Source organism: Rhamphochromis sp. 'chilingali' (genome assembly GCF_963969265.1).
Source record: "Rhamphochromis sp. 'chilingali' genome assembly, chromosome: 9".
In the NCBI taxonomy this organism is placed as follows: domain Eukaryota; kingdom Metazoa; phylum Chordata; class Actinopteri; order Cichliformes; family Cichlidae; genus Rhamphochromis; species Rhamphochromis sp. 'chilingali'.
The window spans coordinates 24,979,102-24,992,343 of record NC_137936.1 but is presented as its reverse complement, the minus strand read 5'-3'; the positions used below and the strand labels follow the sequence as shown (position 1 = coordinate 24,992,343).

The following is a 13,242-nucleotide window of genomic DNA, read 5'->3' as shown; positions in this document are numbered from 1 at the left end:
ATTTTGCAAAACAGAAAATAAATAAATAAATAAAAAGACGAGGGAGGGGTAAACAAAAAATTAAAAGACACTGGTTCCCATTCATTCTGCCTACTGACATAATGCCACAAAAGCAATTTCACAACTTAATTTGTATGGGTCTATTTTAGCTGTACCACATATTAATGATGATTGCTGATCGGCCCCGTTAGAGTGCTCCAACTTCATCACAAGCATTCCCAATCAATTCTCCCTGCCAGACACCAACAACACCACTTTAAGGAGCAGCAGCCTTTCTCATTAGTCTCCATAGTTCCTGTACTGTTCGGTTAAAGCCAGCACGGCAAGATGCACACATAAAAGAGAAAGACAAACAAAGATACTCTGATCAAGCACTGCATGAGGTCCGTGCCTGGTATTAATATGTGCTTTGAAGAATCAGTTGTATCAGTGAGAGAATCAAATGTGCCAAGTTTTACCCAAAAAGCTCCTGAAATTGGAATTATTACATTAAACTACTGATTTCTCCTCTGTTCGACTTTTATCTAACAAAATACGAGAAAAAAACCCAAAAAAACCCACAATAAAATTGTCCCTTTACTGAGAGACTGATTTTAGCCGAGGTCTATGATTGGTTCCCTATGGCTTCATAATGTAGCGGTTTAGATATTTGACTAACAAACAAAAGATCACCAGTTTGATCCCGAGAGAAGAGACAAATCCTTTTGGGGGTTGTGTAAGGAAGCGCATCCGGCATATGCCAAATCAGACATGCGGCGCCCCGCGCTATGGCAACACCTTGTGCATAAAATAGCAGCTGAAAAATATTTTTTTCCCTCTGATTAGTTCCTGATCTCCCAGGATTCATGTTCTCTAAATTCTAACGATGCTAATGTTAGCCTGATTAGCTAGTTAGATACAGCAAATAAAATCTGCCTCTATAATTTCAATTGGCAAAAATCAACACTTGCCAGCTAACAAACTCTTTTATCCGTTAGAATCTAGGAACAAAATCCAAACAATGCATAAACTAATTTAAATAAAGCACTTTATTCATATTATTTTATTTACGTGTATGCACCGAGTCTGCTGCCCTCTTTGCACATTTCATTTAATAATATCGATCAGTATAGACAGTTTCACACACGCCCAGGCACACAGGATTGTTAGACTTTAAGTCGAAATCATTATGTAGCTGGGTAGTTTGTGACTTGGTTTCCAATGTGTATACACACACACACACACACACACACACACACACACACACACACACACACACACACACACAAATTAGGGCCCATATTGCATAGTGAACGGACTCAGTTCTTAAAAATCTGAAAATTAAGTGTTTTTCATTAGCATGTTAACATTTACTGAGCCAATCGAGTATAAAATGAACAGGTTTAGATTAATGCCCACTTATCTTGCCAGTATATATTTAGGTAGACTGTGATTGAAATTAACCCACCGAGATAGTTTAAACACTCATCTCCCATTTAAAAAAAAAAAAGCATAAAATCCCATCATCATATTTAAAACCCTGATAGAAGTACTTATATTTAGTTTGCCCTTTCTAAGCATTTTCCTGCTTTTCAGTTTTTTACTTGTATGACTTGTAAGACTGTTTCCATCACAGATCTTGGTCCATGCAACATTGGCTTAATGTCAACACTATTCTGCACAGTGTGCATTTACAACATTAATCCACGCTGCAATATTAGCTACCAATTCAAGCAACTATTCCCCGCTGAAAAAGTAAGTAATAATTGTAATTATGGGAGCTCCGTGGATTAAGCAAATCCTTTTATAGTAGTGCTGCAGCTGAGAAAAATCTAAAAATCATAGAGAAAACAAAGCTTACCTTTTGAAGCCTCGGTGCTATGAGGGCTTCCCAGGATCTCGGTCAAATCCCTCTGCCATGCATTTTCTACAGCAGACTTAAAAACTTTGCGATTGCCCAGGTCCTGCAGGGGCCTGAAGTTGTTCCTCAGGTACTCGACAGACTTGACGTGGTCCTGTTGCTCTGTTGTAAAGATGGAGTAGAAAGCCTCCAGCTGGATAGAAAGAAACAAAGAATAGCTATTGAGGCAAATTCAAGTGCTATTGTGCATATGTATACGCGTCTGTCCACGCGCTTTCAATATATCATGCAGAACTGCATTTGGAGCTGCATGCCAGTAGCTGACTCTTCACAACTGGAGTACAGCATTTGCAAGTAACATTCACACCACAGGCACCAGTAGGCACAGACTTCAATCATCACCCTGGGCTGCATGCTGGGCTGTAACTTCTCAATGGGGCAAATTTGTGGCCATTGATTGCCATGAATGATCTCCTGCAGTGTGCTGTAATGACTACACATTACAGATACTGTGGAATCAATGTGTCCTATGCGTGCTTGGAGAAATGAATTACAGGTTCATAAAAGACTATCTGTGAGCGTCACAAACATTGTAAAGGTGGGTCAATATTCTTGCAGGAGAAGTCATTTCTGAACAAAAGATTTGTCCTCTTGCAAGATGATGGAAATTCCACTGAGCCTTGCAAATTTCTACAGCACAGAATTCTCTAGAGGATATGCAGCTGGGTAACCTAAGAATTGTTTGTATAAAAGATGCAGCAAAGGACTGTGTATGGGATCAGCAGAAAGCACTGGGCATGGCTTGGCATATATTATCTCTCAAATCAAAACAGCAAAAACCGTGGGAGGCAAGATGCTGTAAAGCACATAAATGAATAGTTTAAAGGCATTTTTTTTCATTACACGTGTTAAACTTTTACTTCAGGTAAATGAGAATTTAAATTGATGAACCTGAACAACTTTAATAATATGATAGCCAGCTTCCACACAGAGCAGTATTCCATTTAGGAGTCTTTAGTCAATGTCTCACACTAACAGCACAATATATGCATAGGTGCTATCTCACACTTACTATCATTCAAATGCCAGTAATTGGCTCTCCCTTCCTGCTTAATCATCCACTATATAGGCAGTGATGGTTTCATATGCAGAGGAGTTGGAGAGGAACGAAGGAAAAGGGAATAAGGAGGGGAGGCAGATGAGGGGAAAAATTGCTTGTGCACTGACACCGTGGGACAGCAAGCGATCCACTGACTGTGCGCAAATGGGATCTGACTGTGCGTGGAGAATAGAGCTGTATGGACAAGTGTGTGTGTGTGCGTGCGCGTATGTGAACTTGACGCACCTGTGAGTGGGACAGATACACAGGCCTGGAGAAGATGATCCACTCCACTACCTTGCTGCAGGGCGGAGTGGTCAGAGAGCCGGTGTATCTGTAATAACTGTCCACCGACGATGGCAGCAGATCCCTCAAGACGAACGACCTGAGGTAGGTCTCCTTTTCTGTGTAAAGAGATCAAAACCTGTCAATACACAGCGCTGTAAAGCATATCGCTCGGCGCACTAAAACCCTTAATGTGTCAAGTTACAATTACACCAACATTAACAAGGTTGTTTCATTTCATTCCCGGTATGGCATAATTACTGCTTTCCTGAAACCTCCACGAGTGGAATGGCAGTAGTTAAAAGCCTCACCACTTGTTATCACTCTGGCCAGATCTCTGTACTCAGATGGACTGAGAGAAGAGCAAAGGGAGAGGAGTGTGATAAAATGGCCAGCTCTGACAGCTGATCTGTGGCTGGATGGTAGCGTGCTCTGCTCTGTGCAGCAACTGTGGCATGGGCCATTGGAATTACGACAGATCATAATGATTGCTGGATCTCTTCAGTCCTCTGATCAGAATCAGGTAAAGCTGTGCAGAAAAACAAACACTCAACAACAAAAAAAAAAAAAAAAGCAGAAGCATCTTTTAGAGGAAAATTCCTATATGTCCTGCGATTATGTAAAGTGGATTATGCAAGTCGGTTTGATTGTTTTTTTCTCCTTGAATTATGATGACAAATATCAACATAAAGCCAAACTTAATTCAGATATAATCTCTCGTAGCTCATGGGTTTAGGGTGTGGTTTATATTCAGGCTGGTGAGGTACGGGAAGCTTCGCCCCCGATGCCTCATCTCTACCCCGACTGAAATTCAGCGCGCACAGCCTTTCCTCTCTCCGTCTTCAGACAGTGTACGTGCCCTATCGCTCATGGGCCACCGAGATGTTGATGGATGGATGACTGCGGGATAACGAGCTAGTTGAAAAACCAAGCATCCTAACAGGGGAGAAGGCACGGAGGAAGACAGGCCAAAAACCACCACACCCACACCAGGCTCTCTTTCAGTCAGGAAATGAAATAATGTGGTGCAAGCACGGACATCTGTGCAGTCCAGGCACTTGGAGACTCAAAATAATCAAGTATATGCAACATGTTTGATAATCTGTCTTTATCGAGGTTATATAACAAAAGAAAAAGGGAGCTTAACTACATCTTTGGAAAATAACCACACGCACACACGTTATCCTGGTTTAAGGCTAATCAGAATATAGTTATTTAAAATTTGCCAAAACAAAGTGACCCCTTTCCTGGTTCTGAGGCCAAATTCCATGTGTTCCTGTAGCCTCCAGTGGTTTGCTATGGTCAAATTTTTACCCTTATACATTTATCTTTAGCAAAAAGAAAACCGCTAATATTTTTTTCCCCTCCAACGTGAATGCCAAATGTCATAACCTCGCTAGCCCACAATGCAAAACATCGAAACGCCTATCTCCAGAAAGTTGAGGTTGTTGAATTATAATTAGAATCGATTCAGTGAAGCCCAGCGCTGGTCTTTCAAATCCAGCGTGAGTGAAGAGCAATTATGCTGCGCTTCTATATATCCTCATACTCTTACATGTCCTTGTCTGTTTACGATTATGGTCACAAAAAGACCGTCAGCTGCAGGCTGTAAAACAAGTCAAACGTGTCCGTGTAAACAGAGCTGTTGTGCCCTCATCTGTAGTAAAGGATTACACACTCGTGATAAAACATATGCTTATAGACTGCATAAGCCATGAATCCCGTGACGCCGGCCCAGCAGCAGTAATTTAAAACAATATGCCATGAAGAATTGTGCCATAGCACAAAACACAAGACATTAATAGCTTAAATATGAATATAAGCCTATGCAGGAGCTGCAGTCCATGAGAGCTCATAGATTTACATTTGAGCCTGACTAAAACAAAGGGTTGTCTAATTAAGGCTGAGATGTAATTAATAGTTCTTTCTCTGTGAGTGAAGCTCCTTGGAGGTCTCCTACTGTGGAGCCACAGTAGCACGGCAGAGGCGGGATCTTACAAATTTTATCTCCTTTTGAAGTTAAACTCTGCTCATAGCTTGTGTTTAGACTCATTTGGAATTTTTAAAATAATAGTGCTTAAGCAGCTGAATGCAAGAGCGTTGACATTTTGTTCCTGGAGGAGGAGGAACGGCACCATATCTGCAATGGCAAAAGGATTTTACCTCTGCGGATAAATCAAAACATCTATTACGAAAACATCAGAGGGATTTTGTAAGGGTCAATTGCTTTTCGAAGATCCCATTAGAACTTTATTTCCCCAAATGTAATGTTTTTTTGCGAGATTGAGAGATTATGGAATTAAAGTTAAAACTATATGAAATAAACAAATAAAAGCATCGCAGCTCAACAAAGAATGACGAGCACTCAACGGCATGAAAACTATTCTTCTACGGAAAGTAGAGTGTGTCAGGGGTTACGTGCCCGTTACTTACCATGATGCACGACTCCCTTCAATCCCTGGATGATGGGGTCCACAGCTGGGTTGTCTTTTTGCCCCAGCTGCAGGAAACATCCAGAGACAAAGGATTAGAAAAGGGATTAACAGACTTCTATAATAATCCAAATAAAATACCAAAAGACAATCGACATCAGCGGACTAAACTGCAGCACCAGAAGCCATCTTTTTCCATTCTGCTTCTTGTAATGGTTTTTGTTTCGGGGTTTGATTGTTCTGGTTTACTTGGAAAATAACCACCAAAAATCTGAACCTATCATCACACAGTTTTAAAAATGTGTTACAAAATAACCTTGATGTTTATGTGCAGTACCCACTCGCCAACATAACCATAAACTACGTCTCCAATTCCTGCTCTGCCTTTAGTATGTTAACCTGCTTTTGATGCTTTGATTGTTATAAAAGACACTAAACATATCTGATCATTTCAAAGACTGCGTTCGCCTTTTTAGCTGTGATACTGTATGTACAGTAAAACCTGCACTACTTTAAAAGACAGTCACATCTGCTGCAAACGTGATTTAAAGCAAACTAAATTAAATCTCAGCTACAAAACATGCTTTCAACAAAGTTTCATACGTCTGTTACTAAGAAAAGTTCAATCCAAAGAACCTAATTAAAAACTATTCACAGCACAGGTCTGATAGAGTGACTTCATATCAAATGTCTTTGCTCATCTGATAGGATTTTCATTATGATGTAGATGCATGAAAATCATTTTTAATAGTGTACATTTTACAGATGAAGGCAGGGAGAATGAGCTCACGAGTGTGTTTCCTAATGCTACGAAACTCAATAGAACGAAATGGTGGCAAAAATAACTCAATATCTGTCTGCTGAGGCACAGGTTTGCCGAGGACTCGGTGCTTTTACAGTCGAGCCGCAGAGTATACTGATAAATTCTGTCTGAGAGAGCTGTCTCATCCATTTTCCTAAATGCCAAATATTTTTCCAAACAAATGCACATTTTCTGGTCTTTGCAGATCTACGGGTAGTATCCATGTGTGGCCTGTGACCTAGAATGTAGATCACACACAAAAGGGGGAAAATGGGAAAAAGAAAACTAGAGATGAACATTGTGATGTTCACTGAGCAACATTCAGGGAGACACTTTCTGAAACTTTTTCCGATTTTTGAAAAATCCACATCTGAATTTCTTTTTTTCCAGATGATTTAAAATGTTTTAATGACCACAGACGTCCTCCTCCTGTGCCGTCTCCAGAGGACTGGTGATGATGCCTTCTTTATCTGTTGGGCTGGCAGTTCATTGTTTGAAATGACAAAAGATGAGCAATATTGCTCAGTCCAACGCTTTTAAATATTCCCAGCGTCCCACTTAAGAGACAAGACTGGACAAAAACAGTGTTGGGATACGGGGACCAATAATACCTTGCTCGACATTAATTCAGGTCAGTCAGAGGAGAGTAATTGTTTGGAGCTGAATGCTGAATGTGGATAATATGCACACCTTAGAGGCCATTAATAGGCCTTTGGGGAGCAGAGGAAGAATACTTTTCATTGATCAGAAATAGTAAATCTGAGCCAGTGTGTGCATGCCCGCTTAAAAACCTTCACACTGTAAACTGTTTTTCCAACAAATTGTGTATGGTGGTGCTAATTGCAGTAAGCAATAGGGCTGTCAGGACCCAGCGGAGCCATTTAGGTCCTCGTGCACACGCGGTTCATCATTGTCTAAGAGCAGACCTACATTGCAAACACCTGTGTCCCGATTCCAGCCTACCTCAGTCGAAGAACAGAATCTTTTCTATAAACTATTAAGGTGAAGGTTAGCAGATATACATCAGCTGCCACCAACTGTAAAGTTGTTGCTAATAGAAATTAGTCTAACAGAGATAGAAACCGCAGAGTTCTCAGTGCTGCTGCTTAAATCTTGGAGGTGTTTGCACACCTAATAGAAATTAGGACCATTGTTGCCCATTAAGAGCTTACGTGCTCAGATCTTCAGGGGACAATTTGTAGTATCTCAGCAAACAATCTGCTGTGTGCCACAGAACAAGAAATGCAATCAGCAACCAGCTGGAGAGGAAATTTCCTATCGCAACGCAGGTGCCAAAGATCATTCCTAATAAATATTTATCATTTACGGACTTGAAAAATTTATATGATTACCTTTCTCAAAATTGGACCAAAAACAATCCCAATGTTAAATCCATAGTTCCAATGCCCTGTTTTAATCCTCCTGACTCCTACAGGCAGCTTCCTTTTATCTATTCCATTTATTCCCTCATCTCCTTGGTTTTGTAAATGATCTCTTACAGCTGGCAGTAAGTCATTTCATACAACAGTGAAAAAGGATATTTTCCATCAATATTTCCAGCAACTACACCCAGAGCTACTACAACGAGGTTTTACTCTTCTGAGACCTCCGATGAGGAAACTAAGCTGTGCTATGAAGGATGCACACTCATAAGGCTGATAGTAATGTCAGTAACTTTTACTGATATCTGCTCATAAAACCCCAATGATGCCATCCATCACAGTTCAGCTGAGAGGAACTTGAATGTGTATTAAATTTCATGGTAGGTCATCAATTGGGTATTTAGTCTGGACCTAAATGGTTGCCCAGTCCAAAAGACAAGTGCTGCAGTGCATTGTTGGATTTTCTTGTGCACCTCAAACTCCAACTCTGCTGATACTTTACCTCGAAGAAGATGGCCATGGCAGCAACGATGCGTCTTTCCTTAATGGCAGCACTGAGGCTGTCAAAGTCATCCGGATTGTAAAGGTAGATCTGCATCTGGGGTGGGAAACAGAGCATAAACAGCTTAAGGAGTGGACAAGGAGAGCGAACAGTCCTGTCATCAATCACTTGGACACACTGCTGAGGAGCTGATGAAAAGCTGTTTTGAGGGGCATAAAAGAGGGTGTATTTATCACTCCTATAAATCTCCCATAATCTGTGTCATTCCTTTTTGTGTGCTGCCACTCCTGGAGGATGTTAGAGAAATACAGCATCCCATTCCTCAGGGTGACTGTCCTAACAGACAGTCACAAGCAGAGTGGAAAAGCTGGAGGAACGTGATCCCCCTTGTGCTGAGATCTAACAGAATGGCATTCTTCTGATCACTGCTTAAATTACCTTAAATCACCCACAAACACCGCTTCGGATTTCAAAACAAAGCTTTGGGCGTGTGGGTTGTAATGGAAAACCAGCATACAGAGAATACACCATATATAGCATGTACCATGCCTTGGGTTTTCAATTAAAAAGAAAGAAAAAAAAAACAACCCCCTCTTCTTTCCATATTTCAAAGCAGACATAACCGTAATGCTGACCAGAATCAGCAAATGATTCTAAAAGTAGCAATTGGAGCTGTCTATCATTGCACATTCAAGCCTCTTTAAATTGAAAAACCCTTTCATGTCACTGAACCGAGTTAATTGGCAATAAGAAAAAGGTTCTAGATGTTGATTTAATTAAAGGGTATGCACGTCTTTTTTCTTTTCAAAGGAAAATTACGAGAAGCCACAAACCACACGTGGCTGTGCTGACAACAGATTCAAAAAGTCAAAGTAAATAAGTGTATAAATCCATTAATGCTAACCATCAGCTTTAACCAGGTACAAAATTACTCAGATAATTTAAGTTAATCAGTTTCCTTCAGAGTTCCTTTAACTGCAGCCTTTAATGGAACTAATTTGTTGTCTGAGAACTCAGCAAGAAAGAGCATCGGCCATTCATCACCCTTCAGATGTTATTAACTACTTTACCCAATTAAGCTCACCCCCTTAGGCTTCATTTACTCAGAGAGACTGGCTCATGTGACCTGCTCTTGTTAACAGCACACTTTGGAAAACTGGATTCTCCATCGCAGTGAAAACCGTAAAGGAATTTCAATTATTTGATTGCAGAATTACAACATTTTGTTTTTAGGTTTGTCAGAATCCCTGCTCTTTAGAGTGAGCTTTATCCACGCTTACAGATAGCGCTCAAAGTCGTTGAAAAAGGAGCAGATGTGGGGTCTGACCAATCTTTAAGCTATGAGTAATGCATAGAGATATGCTGTCCACATACTCTGAGCCTCCATCTATAGCAACCCATTTTTTTTTCGCCACCAAGTGACTGTGAACACAAGTGCTGAAAGCTGTTCTGCAATCCCGAGTTCCATTTAGGCGCACACAGGTGAAAAACAAAGTCATGTTTGGCGTGATTTCCCAAGACGGCAAAATATTGAGGCAAGACACAAAATCTACAAGAAATAAGTTTGTTGGCGGAGGGAGCTTAGATGTTATTCACAGTATCACAAATGCATTTCTTCTTTCCTTTACAACAAGTGTGCTACCGCAGCATTTTGTCATTAACAGATAAATCTCTCCATTCTTGCACTCAAATCGCACATGATCATCTACGTTATCATTTTACTTGGGCACCTACAAAGTGCTAGAGATTTCATTTTCAAGACGAATAAAGTGTCAATAAAGTGTTAATTTGCACAGTAGGTGCTGCTGAACAACTAAATTAAACTTAGTATTTCACATTACAAATGACTGACAGAACTTTATAGACAAAGTAAAAGACAGCACATGATGGAAATCTGTGAACTGTATCTAAAAGATGGAAGTGTCAACTATGACGCCGTTTCACATAACTTGTTACTGACAAATAGTCAGCGAGCCAGCACACCCCGTTTGACTCTAATAATGACCGTGACATACAAAATAAATTGAATTTTAGTCAATAAGACCTGAAAATAGTGATTTAGACTATAAAGTCAACAGAAAAATGTTTACTGAGGTTATAAATCATAGAAACTGGGTGCAACTTTTCATAAGCATCTATAAAAATTAAGCACCTTGGCAACCAGCAGCTTCTCAGCCAGAGAAGCTAAGCTCATCCAGTCTATGTAACTAATGCTGTGTCTCAAATTGCGCATTTCCATGCTTAACACAGTGCTAATAGTGAGCGTAAGTGTATTCACACTGACAAATACAACTACATGAGGGACCTGTAGAGGTACCCAAATGAAATGATGCAACTCATAATGGCCATATAACTGTGTGTGCTTTTCCCCTTTAACTCACCCATCTCGGCTGTGAAGCAGAAGGGAAGGGACCAGCCAGGAGGGGGAGAAGCTGCTGTCAGCGACAATACTGAATCCAATGCTAAGCAAGCGGCTAACTTTTTATCTCCATCCATTAAAGTAACATTTGTTGTGGTGTTGCTTGGTGTTTATGCGCGTTGAAAGGTAGTCTTCGTTGTAGAAAAATCTACTATTATACGAGTAGTCAGAAGACTGAACAAGATGCTCACGAAATGCAGCAGCCATGGAGGAAATGATTCGAGTCGGCACTATCCTGTCAGAATTTGTTTCGTAAGAACGCGTGTTGTGTAGTTAGTCTCTTGAGTTATTCAAAACAAGACAATATATGTGTCAGTAAGTACATACAGTACAATCTATACTATAGCTAGCTATCTAGCTCTCTATTTCTAAACTTAATTCACATATAAATATACACACATCCATATTTCTTTTCACCAGTTTTGTTCTTGTAACACTATCTGGATTTGTTTGCAATTTTTGTAATTGGTTGTGTGTGTGTGTGTGTGTGTGTGTGTGTGTGTGTGTGTGTGTGTGTGTGTGTGTGTGTGTGTGTGTGTGTGTGTGTGTGTGTGTGTGTGTCCTCTTTTAAACATCTTTTGCTTATTTGAGTTATCTCAGTGGTGCAGTACACTGAGATTTCAGGCTCAGCATACATCGGCTGGCCAATATTATCGACTGTTTCTGGCCTATTGAGGGGCTTTACTTGGCCCAGAGGATAATTCAGCAAAATATGCTCAAGGAAACGTTGCATCAGAGATTGTTAAGCAAAACATGCTCTGACTGCATTATTTCTGATCATCTCAGCACTGTCTGCAGCACAGAGTACCAGAGTAGGATCCATTTAGAGTCACTGTAAGTTACTTTTTTTTTTTTATTATTAATACGCATATATTGCTGTAAAGCAATTAACTGTGATCCTTTTATTATAACATCCAACCACTAAAAACAAACTTTTCTTTTCAGGAAATTGGCATCTTAATCAAAATCTAAATAAATAATGCCAGCCAATATCTGGACCGGCCCCATCCTTAAATCTTTTCCAGTAGTTATTAGGGAGCTGAGGATATCTAATGGAGTGGCCCTTCGCTCATTGGACACTCATCTTTACTCAACTTCTCCCTTTCTTACTGTACACTCACCTCAACACTTTTCATACATCCCTAGTCCTGTGTGCAAACGCATACCCTTCGAAGGTGTGATTTGTAATCCATGTATAATTAATCTAACCTTGGTGACACCCTCATATATTATTAGAAAAGATCTCCCTATGGTACCCTGAGGGAGAAAAAAAATTCCAGTTTCATTTTTCACTCCGCTGTTTGAGCGAACAGGTGGTCCATCTATCGATTTCCCCACTTCACTCCCACGAAAAAGACCGCGGTTAGATTAATGTCAAGCTCAGGAGCCCATTGTTTTGTTTCCCCCCTTTACTTTTTTAAAATAACCATGGTACAAAGCCAGACCTGCTCTATAATACAGCTCGTTGAATTCAAATTTTGTGTTTCGACCCTCTGGACACATGTGAACTACATTTGTATACACTTTAGAGCTTCTGGGAAGGTGGGACAGTAAATCCCCCCCCCCTCCTTTTTTTAACACTGAAAAAGCAAAAGCTTTATGCACAGTGTTATATGTGAGTCAGAGCTCAAAGTGACGCATTTAAAGTGGAGAGATAATTAGACAGCAGCAGATTGGAAAACGGTCTCTGTTTAGCAGAGACAAATAAGCCCTGGAGCTCAACCTCCAAGGTCATGCTGTTCAACTCTTGAAGAACAAAAACATATACACAACAAAAGCCAGCCTCTGCTATAAACGATCACTGGGTACATCAAGCACAAACATTTACCGGTATACATAGGCTGTAACACGCAGGGATTGGCTGCACACATCGTGTCAGGTTTGATATCATCGTAAATACATCAAATTCTGCCAAGTCATATTAAAAAAAAAAAGGAGAAAAAAAAAGGAAATGGCTAAGGGCTATATCCTACACAACCTCATTTCCCTTCAAAACATATCATTTTATTTCATGTTTGCTTTCTGGTATCTGAGGTAATCTATCATTTCTGATGTACAGTATGCCAGCTGACTGTTTGATAAGAGGAAAAAAAAAAAAAGGACCTCCAACTCAGAGCCGCTTTTGTGCTGCACCTTGTACATACATTTCCTTTTCCTATACAGATGGATGTATTTGCTGACGTCTGGAATATTCCTTTTTGTACTTCCTATAGGAAATGTCATCGGGAGCAGCACATTCTGATACAATACGGTCACTATTTGTAGTTACGAGTGGCTTTTGGTGAGCCTACACCCCCCAACACACACACACACACACACACACACACACACACACACACACACACACACCCCATTATACTGTGCCAAGTCAGTCCTATCTGGGTTACATGTTCTTGACATGCTTGTTCAAAGAAGACATGGCACAAGAAGAGGGTCACCCATTATTTAAGTTGCAGTGCCCATCCAGAGAGAGCTTCTTTT

At 40.4% G+C, this 13,242-nt stretch overlaps 1 protein-coding gene across 1 annotated transcript in view; it reads right to left on the bottom strand.

Annotated features, from left to right (window-relative positions):
- The window catches only part of ca16b (carbonic anhydrase XVI b), a 110,033-nt gene that overhangs the window by 24,671 nt on the left and 72,120 nt on the right, over positions 1-13,242 (bottom strand). The window contains exons 5-8 of the mRNA XM_080891799.1: positions 8,343-8,438; positions 5,658-5,724; positions 3,186-3,343; positions 1,841-2,033 (exon numbers count right to left, since the gene is read on the bottom strand). Of these exons, the coding sequence (XP_080747925.1) occupies positions 1,841-2,033; positions 3,186-3,343; positions 5,658-5,724; positions 8,343-8,438 (514 nt within the window). The remainder of the gene's footprint in view (positions 1-1,840; positions 2,034-3,185; positions 3,344-5,657; positions 5,725-8,342; positions 8,439-13,242) is intronic.